The 16,278-nt window shown below is 43.7% G+C and overlaps 1 protein-coding gene across 1 annotated transcript in view; it reads left to right on the forward strand.

The window, feature by feature from the left end:
* BAIAP2L2 (BAR/IMD domain containing adaptor protein 2 like 2) overlaps positions 1–16,278 on the forward strand; it is a 119,890-nt gene that overhangs the window by 19,529 nt on the left and 84,083 nt on the right. Inside the window, exon 4 of the mRNA XM_033932831.1 lies at positions 7,274–7,335. Within this exon, the coding sequence (XP_033788722.1) occupies positions 7,274–7,335 (62 nt within the window). The remainder of the gene's footprint in view (positions 1–7,273; positions 7,336–16,278) is intronic.

Genomic DNA, 16,278 nt, shown 5'->3' on the forward strand with positions numbered 1-16,278 from the left:
CCTATTCATTGGGGAAATCCTGAAAACCCGACTGGATTGCGGCCCTCAAGGAGGGACTTTGAGATCCCTGAATGAAGGAAGGTTCGCAGACAGGCCAATTTTGGATGGACACTTCAGGGTCTTAGTACGTACATAGTAACATAGTAGATGACGGCAGATAAAGACCCGAATGGTCCATCCAGTCTGCCCAACCTGATTCAATTAAAATTATTTTTTTAATTTTTATCTTCTTAGCTATTTCTGGGCAAGAATCCAAAGCTCTACCCGGTACTATGCTTGGGTTCCAACTGCCGAAATCTCCGTTAAAACCTACTCCAACCCATCTACACCCTCCCAGCCATTGAAGCCCTCCCCAGCCCATCCTCCACCAAACGGCCATATACAGACACAGACCGTGCAAATCTGCCCAGAAATGGCCTTAGTTCAATTTTTAATATTATTTTCTGATTCTAAATCCTCTGTGTTCATCTCAAGCTTCTTTGAACTCAGTCACAGTTTTACTTCCCACCACCTCTCTTGGGAGCGCATTCCAGGCATCCACCACCCTCTCCGTAAAGTAGAATTTCCTAACATTGCCTTTGAATCTACCACCCCTCAACCTCAAATTATGTCCTCTGATTTTACCATTTTCCTTTCTCTGGAAAAGATTTTGTTCTATGTTAATAGACTTCAAGTATTTGAACGTCTGAATCATATCTCCCCTATCTCTCCTTTCCTCTAGGGTATACATATTCAGGGCTTCCAGTCTCTCCTCATTTTCGTCTCCTATCATTTTCGTTGCCCTCCTCTGGACCGCTTCAAGTCTTCTTACGTCCTTCGCCAGATACGGTCTCCAAAACTGAACACAATACTCCAAGTGGGGTCTTACCAATGACCTGTATAGGGGCATCAACACCTTCTTTCTTCTACTGACTACGCCTCTCTTTATACAGCCCAGCATCCTTCTGGCAGCAGCCACTGCCTTGTCACACTGTTTTTTCGCCTTTAGATCTTCGGACACTATCACCCCAAGGTCCCTCTCAGCAATGTCACTCACAAACATATTGAACAGGATCAGCCCCAGCACCGAACCATGAGGGACTCCACAACTCACCTTTCCTTCCTCCGAGCGACTTCCATTAACCACCACCCTCTGATGTCTGTCAGACAGCCAGTTTCTAACCCAGTTCACCACTTCAGCACTTCAAGTTTGTTCAACAGCCTCCTATGAGGAACTGTATCAAAGGCTTTGATGAAATCTAAGTAAATTACATCTAGCATATGTCCTTGATCCAGCTCTCTGGTCACCCAATCAAAAAATACAATCAGGTTCGTTTGGCATGATTTACCTTTTGTAAAGCCATGTTGCCTCAGATCCTGTAACCCATTAGATTCAAGGAAGTACAATATCCTTTCTTTCAGCAGCACTTCCATTATTTTTCCAACAACTGAAGTGAGGCTCACCGGTCTGTAGTTTCCTGCTTCATCCCTGTGACCACTTTTATGAATAGGGACCACAGCTGCTCTCCTCCAATCCCCAGGAATCACTCCTGTCTCCAGAGATTTGTTGAACAAGTCTTTAATAAGACTCGCCAGAACCTCTCTGAGCTCCCTTAGTATCCTGGGATGGATCCCTTCTGGTCCCATTGCTTTGTCCACCTTCAGTTTTTCAAGTTGCTCATAAACACTCTCCTCCGTGAACGGCGCAGAATCTACTCCATTTTCTCATGTAACTTTGCCAGACAATCTCAGTCCTTCTCCAGGATTTTCTTCTGTGAACACAGAACAGAAGTATTTGTTTAGCACATTTGCTTTTTCCTCATCACTGTCCACATATCGGTTCCCAGCATCTTTTAGTTTAGTAATTCCATTTTTCATCTTCCTCCTTTCACTAATATATCTGAAAAAAGTTTTGTCTCCCTTTTTTACATTTTTAGCCATTTGTTCTTCCACCTCTGCTTTCACCAGACGTATCTCTCTCTTGGCTTCTTTCATTTTTCACCCTGTAGTCCTTTCTGCACTCCTCTTCTTCGGTTTTTTTATATTTCATGAACGCCAACTCTTTCGCCTTTATTTTCTCTGCCACTAGTTTGGAGAACCATATCAGTTTCCTTTTTCTCTTGTTTTTATTGATTTTCTTCACATAAAGGTCCGTAGCCATTTTTATCGCTCCTTTCAGCTTAGACCACTGTCTTTCCACTTCTCTTATGTCCTCCTATCCTAACAACTCTTTCTTCAGGTACTCTCCCATTGCATTAAAGTCTGTACGTTTGAAATCTAGGACTTTAAGTATCATGCTAGAAGGTCGCTCTCCACTTTGGCCGTTATATCAAACCAAACCTTTTGATGATCGCTACTTCCCAAGTGAGCACCCACTCGAACATTACAGATACTCTCTCCATTTGTGAGGACCAGATCCAATATCGCTTTTTCCCTTGTGGGTTCCGTCACCATTTGTCTGAGCAGAGCCTCTTGAAAGGCATCCACAATCTCCCTACTTCTTTCCAGTTCCGCAGACGGAATATTCCAGTCCGCATTCGGCAGGTTGAAATCTCCCAACAGCAGAACCTCCTCTTTCCTTCCGAACTTTTGGATATCCATAATCAGATCCTTATCAATTTTCTGCAATTGAGTTGGAGGTCTGTAGACTACACCCACGTAGATAGAAGTTCCATCTTCTCTTTTCAGAGCGATCCATATTGCTTCTTCCTCTCCCCAGGTCCCTTGCATTTTGGTCGCTTGGATATTGATCTTTACATAGAGAGCTACTGCTCCACCTTTTTGACCATCTCTGTCCTTCCTAAAAAGATTATATCCCGGTATGTTTGCATCCCATCCATGTGATTCACTGAACCATATCTCTGTGATAGCGACAATATCTAGATCTGCCTCTAACATCAGGGCTTGCAGATCATGAACTTTGTTGCTTAGACTGCGAGCATTTGTGGTCATCGCTTTCCAGCTATTTTTCAGCGCTAATCTCCTTTTTCGTATGGATTTTTGTTTCGTTTCACTTTCCGTTGCAATACTAAGAAATGAGTTGCTGATATTGTTTATGTTGCAGTCTTTACTACTATCACATCTTTTCTTTTGCCGGGGGTGGTCTCTATAATTGTCCTTCATACATACACCACCCCCACCTTCTAGTTTAAATGCCTAGAAACATATTGTCTAAATTTCTCTGCATGGTTTCTTTTTCCTGCTGTAGTAATATGTAGCCCATCAGTGCAATATAGCTTCTTGTCCTTCCATGTATTTCCCCATCCTCCTATGTACCTGAAGCCTTCTTGATGATACCAGGCTCTGAGCCATCTATTAAAGTCCTCTGTGTTTTTCACTCTTTGCTCTCCCTTTCCATATGCAGGCAGTATTTCAGAAAAAGCTAAAGTCTTTACAAAAGTTTTCAAGCCCTCACCAAAGTGTGGCGTTGTTGGCCAGGTCATTTGTTCCCAGATGGATAACAACATCAATGTTAAAATCCTTAGTTTCTTCCTTAATTATAGTCAGAAGTAAAAGTTACCTTGTGTGTAATACTTCCCTCTTCCCCACTTAAAAAAATAGTAATGAAAGAATAAAAGGCATGATAAATACTGCAGGACGTACTATGAATGAGCAAATAACTGCTGCAGGTCAGCTGTTGCTTGTTCTGTTATTGAATAATTGTGAAAACAACACATGTGTGGGCAATTATGTATAATCAATTTTTATTTTCAAATTTTCAAAAAATAAAATCCAGCCTACAAATACAATCAACCATGGAATAACGACCAAATTCAATCAGGATACAAACGATACAAATCTAACCCCCCCCCCTGAATTATAACACGCTCCACAATGGCAAAAGTACCATTAAAATTATATAGAAGTCTGACAATAAATGTCTAAAGGCCTCCAAACTTTTTTAAAATTTGGACTGGCCACTTTTAAGGGGCCACAAATAAGCTTGCCACAGTGTGTGAGCTTTCCAGACCTCACAACTTCCCTCTTGAAATATCAGAAGGAAAGCTCAAAATTTCCTATAGTACAACAGTTGTTTTGCTGGCTTTTTAAAAGCTGCCATAATACCACAAAGACTCCAGTTTTCTCCTAGGCCAGTAGGGGCTATTAGAGCTACTCTATTTAGAATTTGAAATGCAGACAGGAAAAGATGAACTGTGGGGAGCAGCGATTGAGAGGATGGCTGTCCCAGTCTCCTCTTCCTCAGCAGCAGGAAGAAAAGGGGTGATTGCCGGCAGTTCTCTCTGCTCCCTTACCTAGGGTTGCCAGATTTTCCAATTGGAAAATCCGGAACCCTAGACCCGCCCCCCCCAGTCCCGCCCAGTTCCACCCATCCCCGCCTTGTAACACCCTAATCCCACCCTAGCCCCGCCCCAGCTGCCTGCTCGCATCGGGCACGGAGGAAGTCCACACACACGCGGATGCCATGCGGTGACATCACACACACGTGCGTGGCATCCTTGAATGCACGGACTTCCTCCCTACCTGACGCAATTTGAGGAGGCTTTCCGAAACCCGGACAAAGTGCCGGGTTTTGAAAAACCATCTGGACCCCCAGACATGTCCTCAAAAGGAGGACCCTACCCTTACCCCCAAGAGAGAGAGAGAGACACGCACACAAGGCTGAAGTTGCACTGGCAAGAGAGTTAGCAGAGAGAGAGAGAGAGACTGAGCCCTTAGCAGCAGCATATAACCTGTTGCTTGCTGGAGATGTTGTTCTATGTCCCTTTCACTTTCTTTCCCCATAGTGAGAAGTAGGATTTGAACCCTAACTTCCCTGGTTCTCAGTCTAGTGCTCTGGCCACTAGACCTCTTCCGTACTAGTACTCTTGTATACTAAGCTTCATTCCTGAGACATGTTTGGCCTCCTGGTGATGGTGGTGGAGATGAAGACCATATCTGAATTCAAGACAGCATGGGACAAGCACATAGGATCTCTAAGGGAGAGAAAGATATAATAGATGGTATGATTGGGCAGACTGGGCTATTTATCTGCCTTCATTTTCTCTATCCACCCCCCTCCTCTCTTCCCCAGCTGGCCAGGATGGTGTTAGAAAGATAGGGTCTTCTTCTGCCATTATTTTCTATGGCCCATCCAGTCTGTCCATCTAAATCAACAGTCCAGTTTCTACAGCCCCTTCCTCTTCCTTAGAGATCCTCATTGCTTATCCCATGCTTTCTTGAATTCAAGTATTGTTCTCATCTCTACCACCATAGCTGGGAGGCCATTCCCTGCATCCACTATCTATTCCATAGAGAAATTTATTTATTTAGCTAATTTATTTATTTAATCATTTATATACCACTTATATCCTAAGTGATTTACATTCAGGTACATTTTCATATTTCCCTATCTGTCACAGCGGGCTCAAACTCTATCTAGTGTACCTGGGGCAATGAGGGGATTAAGTGACTTGCCCAGGGTCACAAGGAGCAGTGAGGGATTTGAACCCACAATAGCGGTTCTAAGGCTGTAGTTCTAACCACTGCACCACACACTTCTGAATCTGCTCCCTTTCATTTTCATTCTATATGTAGCCCTGGATTCCTGACCCTGCCACGCAATGTGGGGCTCCAGCCAGCTCTTCGGGTTGGGGGGTCACCCGCCTGAAAACAGGGCTCACAAAAGAATGCAATTGCAGTGTACTGATGGCTACAGTCACTCACGAACTCACAGTTCACACGTGAGCTTGAGTGTAGGCTGGGGCTGGACAAATCCAGTAGGCTAGAGGATGGGCAGCTCCAGGGTTTTCATTCACCCAACTTGAACTCTTCACTATCCACTCTGACAGTTCAGTCTGAGGTATGAGTGAACCAAACTGGAACTTTATTGAAGCTGACTATGGGACAGTCTTTAAACTACATGCACTCAATGAAAGGCAGACTAGTCCCATCAGACAGATTTCCCCCTGTCACTTCCAGTTCCCTACAGAGTCCCTTATTTACAGGTTCTTCAGCAAAGAAGACAGAAACTTTTGTTCCATCAGCAGATTTCCCCCTATCACTTCCAATTCCTGTTAACTTGAACTATTTACAATATCTAGTCAGTTCCCTCCCAAATCTCTCTAAGGGAGTCTCCCGCAGTCTATCACTTTGGGAGAGAGGAACAACCAAAAAGTCTAGTTTTCACTCCCTCTTCCTTCTGGGGTAAAGGGATCTCCAGCTCCTCCCACAAAGCTTCACTAGCCACAGTCAAGATTCATTGACCACCTGAAAAATCCTCCACCACTGCTTTTACAGCAGAGGCATTCTTCAAAGGGAGGAGGGGGTCATATATATAACTCTTGGTTCCCAGAGCATCCTTTCCACTGAAAAAAGGCCTGATTCCTGTGTATTTATACCTTTGGAGGTATTTAAATGTCTATCATTGGTGTTTTCTCCAGAGTATGTAAAGTTCGCTACAGGAGAAGTAGTACTCACACTCCCTAGTTGGGAGGCAGTTCCCAGTCATTCTAGAACAGTGGTGTTCAACCCAGTCCTTAGGGACCACCTGGTCAGATGGGTTGTCATCCATATTCATTGTGGATATCCTGAAAACCCGAGTGGCCAGGTGGTCCCTGAGGACTGGGTTGCATACCACTGTTCTAGAATGGCTATACTTCATGGATGAATTAAGGGTCCATGATGATCGCAGGGTTCCTGGAAGACCCCTTGCACATGGTTCTCAGTCAGGAAATGTTGCTGCAGTGGCTGGTCTGGGGTAAGGTTGCCAGATTTCCTCTTAAAAAAAAAAGAGGATACATCTCCCTGCCCTATTCCACCCTCAGTTCCATCCCATTCCACCTTCAGCTTCTCCCCATTCTATACCCAGCCCAACTCCCAGTCAAACCTACTGTCTCCTTCCACAAAGTCTGGTGGGGCTGCATGCATGCCCAGATGTTAACGCAATGACATCATGTGCATGCTCACACGTGTATGACATCATTGCGTTGACATCTGAACATGCACAGAGGGCCTCTAGATGGGGCTCCGAGCTCAGGGATTTCCAAAACCCAGCCAAACTGCCGGGTTTTGGAAAATCCCTTTAGGCACCCAGACAGTCTTTTAGAAAGAGGACATGTCTGGGGTTTCCTAGACCTCTGGTAACCCTAGTCTGGGGGAGAGGGTGGAAAAGGGATATAAAATAATGACAAATGGAGGCCAGGTTCTAGCCCTGGTTTTGATCAAGCTTGATGCCCAACAAACCAGGTAGAAACTGCCCCCAAAATAACACCATCCCCCCAGTATTGTACTTTTATGTTTTCCCATATGATACAGTTTCACCTAATTTTCTTTCTCTTTCTTTTTTATTATCAAGGTCAAATTTTAGTTCAGATGGCAGACAGTCACAGACACCTGAACTCTGGTGTGGAGAGAGTGGTGAGTATGTGTTCTGTTTATGTCATGCCCATGGAATTTTTATTTTAAATTTATGGCTGGTAAAACTTCAGCTGTGAACTCAGAGGTGAATTAAGAGCACAGAAAGTGACAGATTGACTATGAGTCAGGCTGGGTCCACTGAAATAAGGATTACAGGCTTCCATCATCAGTGTGAGCGGTACAGTAACATATTAAATGATGGCAGATAAAGACCTGTGTGGTCCATCCAGTCTGCCCAACAGTTATATTCATTCTCAAGGCAACAAATCAGTATTTATTCATTTTACTTGCTAAGTTTCAGTATAAGATGTTTTTCCCTTCCCTCCCCCTGTGATAGGTAAGACATGTACACAGATGATTTGAATGTGGTATAAAATACTTATAATTGCTCTTGATCCTTTTTGCCATATTTATTTATTTAGATTTTTATCCCGTTCTCCCAGTAGCTCAGAATGGTCTACAGATAAACATACACAATGGAGAGTAATTAGACAAATAAGATGTTCTATAGGTTAAATGTTTGGACATACAGGACTGCGAAGTAGTTAAATACAGGGAGTATTCAGTAAATTAAGAGTAGAGTTTAAGTATATGTAGTTTAGTTTAGTATCAGTCGTTTATTTTGGTATGAGTAGTTTAGTTTAGTACAAGTTATTTGAGTTTCGGTACAATTTATCAGAGTACAGACTAAGAGAGGACTGTACTGAAATTTAGGGAGAAGTTGGACAGGGGAGGGAAGAGAGAGGGGGGTTTAAGGGGGGTGTGGACTGAGGGTGACTTTTAGTTGAAGAGGAGGGTCTTTACCATTTTACGGAATGTCAATAATGAGTTCTGTTGTCTGAGTTGAGGGGGAAGTTGGTTCCAGAGATGTGGAATGAAGTGGCTGTAGGATCGTTTGCGGGCAGTTTCTGAGAGGAGGGACCTTCCAGGGGGAATGCGTAGGCGTATCTATGGGACAGAGACCATAGAAGTTTTTCCAGCTTCGACTACACCGTCCCACACTGCCCCACTGCTGGAGTTGCTGTCACAGTTAATTCCAGCCCCCCTCCCCCCGATCTGTCTTGCCTAACATGACCATTTATTTTTTTTCATCAAAATTTATTTTTTTCATCTCTTAATTTTCAGTCCTGCCCCCAATCCCACCTTAGCCCTGCTCCAATTTATTCCATTCATTTTTCATGTACACACAATATCTTATTAATTCTTAATGGTAACCATAAAATAAAAAAAGAACCACAAAGCACACTGTATGCAGAGAAAATGTTAATCATCATTTATATTCAGGTTTTTTTCAAAGATGTCAAGGCAGATGACTTTAAAATATGCAATATCACCTCAGCAACAACTATAGAAAATATAGTGCAAAATATAGACAGCAGATATAAATTCTCAAAACTGACACATTTTGATCACTAAATTGAAAATAAAATCATTTTTCCTACCTTTGTTGTCTGATGATTTCATGAGTCTCTGGTTGCACTTCCTTCTGACTGTGCATCCAATATTTCTTTCTTTCTTTCACAATCCAGCCCCATCCCCTTTGGGTCCAGGTCTCTCTCTTTTTTCCCTCTGTTATCCTCCCAGATCCAGTGTCGGTTCTCCTATGTACCTACCACCATCTTTGTTCCAGATCTCCCTCTATCTCCATCCTCTGTTATGATCTTGCATCTCTCTGTTCTTCCTCAGGGTCTCTCCCTCTCTGTCTGCACCTCCCAAAGTCCAGCATCTGCCTCCTGTCTTTCCCCTTTGGTCCAAGCCTTTCTCTCTCTAGTCTTTCTTCTGCTTACAACCCCCCCTTTTTCTGCCTCTCTCTCTCTCCTTCCTTCCTCCCTCCCTCCTTCTTCTGTCTCCCTCACTGCCTTCCAGCTTTTGTTCCACCCCCAAAGCCAGCCAGCCTGCCTTCCTGCTTCCCTCCCTTCAGCACCGAAGCCTGGCCTACCACTGATTCTTCTGCTTACAACCTCCCCCACTGGTCCACCACCACCCACTGCTGCTTCCCACTCACTGCTGCTGCAACTGCAGGAGAGGAAGGTCCAGGCGCCAGTCCTGAAGCCTTCCCCCGACGTCAATTCTAACATTGGAGAGAAGTACTGGGCAAGTCAATCGCTGCCTGGCTGGCCCAGAACTTCCTCTCCACGATCGCCTGTCCTGTTGTCCCCACGCACAGCTTTGGGACACTCTCTCTGAAAATGGGACATTTTGGTGTCCCGAAGCTGAGCGTGGGGACAACGGGACAGGGGATCTAAAAATGGGACTGTTCCGTTCAAAACGGGACGTATGGTCACATTAGTCTTGCCATATATGGGACCAGTGGCATAGTGAAGGAGGTGCAGGGAGGGGTGTGTGGTTCACCCCAGGCACGGTCTTCCTAAGGGCATCACACCCCTCCTCCTGTCTGCCCCCTGCTCCTCTCCTTGCCATGCGTGCACCCCTTATCTTCCCCCGTACCTTTTCTACTTCTGCGGTGTGAGGTTGTGGCCCGCATCAGCGCTCTCTCTGACATCACTTCAGGGACCCGTCCCTAGGAAGTGACCTCAAAGGGCGAGCGGACACCAACGTGGGCATGCTGCTCACACCGGAGAAGTTGAAAAGGTATGGTAAAAGAGAAGGGGGCGCGTACACATGGCAGGGGCAGGTTGCCACTGCCCTGAGCACAGCTCACCCTTACTATGCCACTGTATGGGACAGTCCATAGAAGTCTGCCTGGCATTGCCTTCCTTCTATTTAAGTACCACTGATAGGAAGTTTAAATAAACTATAAACTGTACTTTTAAGAAGAAACTGAAATAGAGTAGCAGAGAATAGTACTCTGAGCAGGGACATTTTGCTTGAAATGAATATTGTTTCAACTTTTGTACAGTTGGCTGACTAGGGCTTCTGGCTTAAGGGTACGGGCGGGGGCGGGGCAAACCTTTCCTTTCTTGCCTCAGGGACTGTGTGATAAGGGAAGTGGAAAGGAGAGGGTGAATATAGCTCACTAGCAGGGCTCTACCTGTGTTGCACCATTTCATTCACCTCTCAGGCCATACTGGTCTCTGAATAAAAACACATAGGTCAATATTACTACTACCATTAATTATTTCTATAACGCTACTAGAAATATGCCACACTGCACAATATTGAGATCTGGCAGCAGGGCTTTTTTTTTTTGGGGGGGGGAGGGTACTTGGGTGCAGGAGTGTAGCCAGACCTCAGTTTTTGGATGGGCCTAGGGGTGGGCATGAAGCACAGATTTCTGCTGTGCCATTTGACCTAACCTGCTAGATTTCTGGCCCCACAAACAGAAGAGTTATTTCTGGAGTCCCTCGGAGTCGCTCACATGTACAGTCTTGATGGCTTCATCGGGGAATTTCTGGACCAAACCTACATAAATCATAAACCATAAACAGCAGCATCTTTAAAATATTATTCTTCACTCTAATCCATGCTTCAAACTTGCACACTCTGGCACGATACCGTGCTCTGCTCTCTGCAAAGATGGCTACAGCCCTGCTTCCATTTATAACGTCACATCCTAAATAGCTCTAATGAGCAAATACCACTCTATTAACCTCTCTCAGAAAAAATGACCCCATTCAATCTTGGAAATCAATTCAACTGTTTTGTTTTAATAACTCTTAACTGTTGGAGTGACTCTAAGAGTGATTTAAAATTTGAACTGTCCGATAAACTTTGACTACTTAAGCAACCACTTAAGCAATCACAGTTGATAAACTTTAACTACAGAAGGAACTTTTGGGAGTTTGTTTTCCTGCCAATGAAGTGATCATCCTTTCTAGTCTAAGGAAGATTTTCCCTGACTGGGTTCCAAGGCTTTCTCCTGCCATACCAGTTTCTCAACTTATCTAATCCATCTTCATTTGTGTAAGGCTTTGTGGGTATGTACTGTATGACAAATACGTGTGACAAATAAAAAAATTGAAATGTGAATTCAAAACTTTGCAACCCATACAAAAAAGTAAGTGTTTATATAACAGACTTAAAATGACATATGATTCATTTAATCAAATATTGCATATCATAAGATGCATTTAGAGGAAAACATTGTAATCTACCTCCGTATATAGACCATGTGGGCATAATGTATTGAGATCATATGTGGTGCGTTGTTCTACTTGCAAAAGGACAGAATCTATATCACCCCCTCTTTGATTTGGTTTGATGATCTTGTAAACAAAAAATGTAAGACCGCTTATTAAATAATTATGTGCTTCCCAATGAGATCCAAGAGGTGCAGATGCGACACCCCTTTTGATGTTGCAAAGTTTTGAATTCACATTTCAATTTTATATTTGTCACACGGTTCCTTGTCTGGTCTTTCAGAGACTGTATGGGTTGTCATCATTTTATCTCTTCAATCATATTCATAACTATCATGCAATCCTCCCAATTTATATTTTGTTTTATTCATGCATTATTTATTTATTAAGTTTTTATTATGTCTTTTATTACGACAATCATGTATATTATGTCATCTTTTATCTCATGATGTTTCTTGCAACCTTGTGATCAATGTGTTCATGCTTACTCGTATTTCCATTTAAAACTTTTTCTTTTTTAAACCTAATCTGATTTTCAGTTTTTATGATGTTTTTTATTATGTCAATCATATATAATATCTCATGTATCATCTCATAATGTTTTCTTGTACCTTTGTGCTCAATGTGCTCATGCCTTTTTCCACTCAAGACTTTCTCTTTTAAACCCAATCTGCTTTTCAGTTTTTCACCTCAGCAGATGGCTGTTTTCCTTCCGGTATTGTGTTTCTCTTCTTTTACAATGCTTTTTTCAACTTTTCAGTTGTTACCCAGCCTTTAATTTTAGCTTTCATGCACTTTCTACCTCTTCTCATATACATTTTCCGATGCATTCCTAGTGTGAGCATTTAAACTTGACGCTCTTATGCCGCTACGTTTTATTTTGACTCCTCAAGCGGTCACGTCCAACCTTTTTAAGTCCTTTTGTGAAACGCACATTTGTACTTTCAATTTCACCGCTTGGAGCGTTTCTTTTTGATTGCTTGCTTTTTACTTTCATTCGCTGGTTATTTTTTTAGCTTTAGTATGAAATATACCATGTTTTTACCACTTGCATCATGTTTTAGCATGGTTTTAGTATATTTATTTGGCTTTATTGTTTCACAACATTTCTGTTGCTCAGGGCGTTCATTGATTTGCTCCACAAGGTACCGGCTTTACTCTTTGACATTTATTCCTTATCAAGGCACACTCTCTGGGTTCCCCTCACATTTCCTTATTCTGTAAACACCTTTCTCCACATATATATAGTTATACTTTGTCATGCATATGCTGTATTATGCTACTTGTGTTCTGGGCTGCTGAATCCACGTTTCCTTTTGGTTTTTTATGACATTGCACTTCTGCTCTTTGGTTGCACCCATGTTACCTTTTTTTCCAGCTCTCCTACCCCTTCTGTACTTTATGCTTTTCTGACATCTTTTTCTATATGTATCCATGATGTATCCTACATGTATTGATACAACAAAACAATACAAACTTCAAATGGTATTATATACACAAAATATGAAACTATTGAAAACCATTAGCACAAAATAAAAAATGGACACTACTTCTATATTCCAACTTATTAATTAGATTTACTACTTCAGTAATTGGATTTAATAGTATGACTGTTAACTTTTAATCACATTACATTAATTAACTTCTTTTTTTTTGAACATCATTTTTATTAAAGAGACCACAAGAGAAACAAGCATGGGTCCAGAATGACACAGTAAAATTGCAAACACTGGCAAGCAGTACAAAGGCATAACAGTCAGCAACAAAAGTGCAAGATATTCCAATAAAACACAGGACTGTCTAATAGCAAAAACAGCCCGCCTCTCCTGTTGACCTCATAAAGTTTTGAAGATATTTCATCCCACCCCCGGAATATCCCACACAAGAAACAACACACATACCAACCAACACAGAGCAGTCAAAAATGAGAGGGGTTTGCCTGACTGTTTGACTGCTCTGTGTTAATTAACTTCTAATGGGGACAAGCCTCAGACTTAGGAGAACATTTTTCCCAAAATGGGATTACTTAAAGAGAGGGCTCAGGGGTTTTAGACGCCTGGGCCAATCCGGCCCCATTCTGCAGCCGGCTGGCCTGCCGGACGGGCGGGTTTGGCACCCGTCATCCGTCCAACATTTTACAGGTATGAAGGGTGGGATGGGGGGGGAGGTCGTGGGGTCGGCGGGGGGTCACAGGCAGTGTTCCCTCTAAGCGGGCGGGTGTTGTGAGCAAACTTTTTTCACTGTGAGCTAAAAATATCGGGCGCCAGCAAGTTATGAGCCAAATAAATATGTTGTCAAAGTTGCTGATACATGAGGACGAGGTATTCAAAGGAATTTTAGGCCTACACGCTAAATTAAATAACGTTAAATAATATTTTTAAGAACACAGAAATTGTAGGGATGAAATGATATCTTAATAAATGTTTTACAACAAATGTAGTTATGTCTGTTACATCCATATGTGTAAACTGTAAATTAAAAACAGTCCAGAAGACAATACGTTTGATGCTTTCAATTTCTAGACCAGTGTTTTTCAACCTTTTTTGGGCAAAGGCACACTTGTTTCATGAAAAAAATCATGAGGCACACCACCATTAGAAAATGTTAAAAAATTTAACTCTCTGCCTATATTGACTATATATAAAGTAATTCTCTTGAATAGGAATCAAATAAACACAAAGAAAGTATTTTATAATTACTTTATTATGAAATAAAAATTATAAAAATTATAAAATACTTTATTCAGTGCGAAACCTGGGCCTGTTTGGCTGAACACAAAGCTGATATTCTGGCTGGAATGGAAGAAAGACACACACGTAGCTCTTCGTCAACAGCTCTCAGTCTCTCTCTGTATTTGGTTTTTATAGCATACAAAAATAGACAAATATACCCTCCATCCTTTTTATTAAACCACAATAGCAGTTTTTAGCGCAGGGAGCTGCGCTGAATGCCCAGCACTGCTCTTGACGCTCATAGGCTCCCTGCGCTAAAAACCACTATTGCGGTTTAGTAAAAGGGGACCATATTGTAAAATATAGACAGCAGATATAAATTCAGAACTGTGCATAGTAAGTGAAGGGAAGTTTTCATCTCTGGGAATTTACCCAGTTAACTATTAAGTTATTTGGGCAAATTCCTTTGAAAACTGTGGTAATACTGCCTCCACTTTGCTAAATTTAAAATAAAATCATTTTTCCTACCTTGTCTGGTGATTTCTGGTTGCACTTTCTTCTTCTGACTGTGCATCCAATCTTTCTTCCCTTCTATCAGCCTGTATGCTTTCTCTCCTCCACACCTCATTCCCTCCCCCAACTTTTTCTTCCTCTCTCCCTGACCTTTCTTTCTTTTTTTCTGTTTCTCTTCTTTCCTTCTGTTTCCCTGCCTGCCCCCTTTCTTTCTTTCTCCCAGCCTCCTGTCCAGCAGTAACTCTCTTCCCTTCCTCCCCTCTCAGCAGCATCTCTCCGTCTCCCTCTCCAGTAGCAGCTGTCCCTTTTTTTTCCTTGCCCAGCAGCTTCCCAGATTCCTTTCCCTCCTCCCCTCCCAGAAGCATCTCTCCTTCTTCTCCCTCTCCAGTAGCAGCTGTCCCTTTTTTTTCCTTGCCCAGCAGCTTCCCAGATTCCTTTCCCTCCTCCCCTCCCAGAAGCATCTCTCCTTCTTCTTCTCCCTGTCCAGTAGCAGCTGTCCCTTTTTTTTATCTTGCCCAGCAGCTTCCCAGATTCCTTTCCCTCCTCCCCTCCCAGAAGCATCTCTCCTTCTTCTCCCTCTCCAGTAGCAGCTGTCCCTTTTTTTCCTAGCCCAGCAGCTTCCCAGATTCCTTTCCCTCCTCCCCTCCCAGAAGCATCTCTCCTTCTTCTCCCTCTCCAGTAGCAGCTGTCCTTTTTTTTCCTGGCCCAGCAGCTTCCCAGATTCCTTTCCCTCCTCCCCTCCCAGATGCATCTCTCCTTCTCCTTCTCCCTCTCCAGTAGCAGCTGTCCCTTTTTTTTCCTGGCCCAGCAGCTTCCCAGATTCCTTTCCCTCCTCCCCTCCCAGAAGCATCTCTCCTTCTCCCTCTCCAGTAGCAGCTGTACCTTTTTTTCCTTGCCCAGCAGCTTCCCAGATTCCTTTCCCTCCTCCCCTCCCAGAAGCATCTCTCCTTCTTCTCCCTCTCCAGTAGCAGCTGTCCCTTTTTTTCCTAGCCCAGCAGCTTCCCAGATTCCTTTCCCTCCTCCCCTCCCAGAAGCATCTCTCCTTCTTCTCCCTCTCCAGTAGCAGCTGTCCTTTTTTTTCCTGGCCCAGCAGCTTCCCAGATTCCTTTCCCTCCTCCCCTCCCAGAAGCATCTCTCCTTCTCCCTTTCCAGTAGCAGCTGTCCCTTTTTCCCCCCTGCCCAGCAGCTTCCCAGACTGATAGTGATTTTCTCCCCTCCCAGCAGCTCTTCTTACTTTCCAGCGAAGCGATTCACGAAGGCAGCCTCGGGTCCTTTGTTGTGTCGCGCCGCCTCTGAGGAAAGAGGAAGTTGCATCATCAGAGGCAGCCGCGACTCAGCAAAAGCCCCGAGGCTGCCTTCGTGAATCGCTGCGCTGGGAAGTAAAGGAGAGCTGCAGAGAGGGGAGAAAGCCACTGTCGGAGGCTCCCCAAGATCTCTCCGGCCCAGCGCACGCTTCCGATGCTGATCTTGCAGAAGTTCAAATGAGTCAATCTTGCCGGTCCTGCGCTGTGACGAGAAACTTGTGCGCTGCGACCTAATATTTTGTGCGCCAGCGCACGCCAGCGCAGCTTAGCAGGAACACTGCTTCACAGGTCAGCAGGGAGCGATCAGGGGTTCGGGGGGCGGTCATTGGGGGGTTTGTGTCGAGGGCAGGAGGGGTTGGGCTCTATACTGCCTGATCATGTAGGGGGGTGGGGGGCGAGAAGCCAGGAGGGCTT

The sequence above is a fragment of the Geotrypetes seraphini genome, chromosome 2 (genome assembly GCF_902459505.1).
Source record: "Geotrypetes seraphini chromosome 2, aGeoSer1.1, whole genome shotgun sequence".
In the NCBI taxonomy this organism is placed as follows: Eukaryota; Metazoa; Chordata; class Amphibia; order Gymnophiona; family Dermophiidae; genus Geotrypetes; species Geotrypetes seraphini.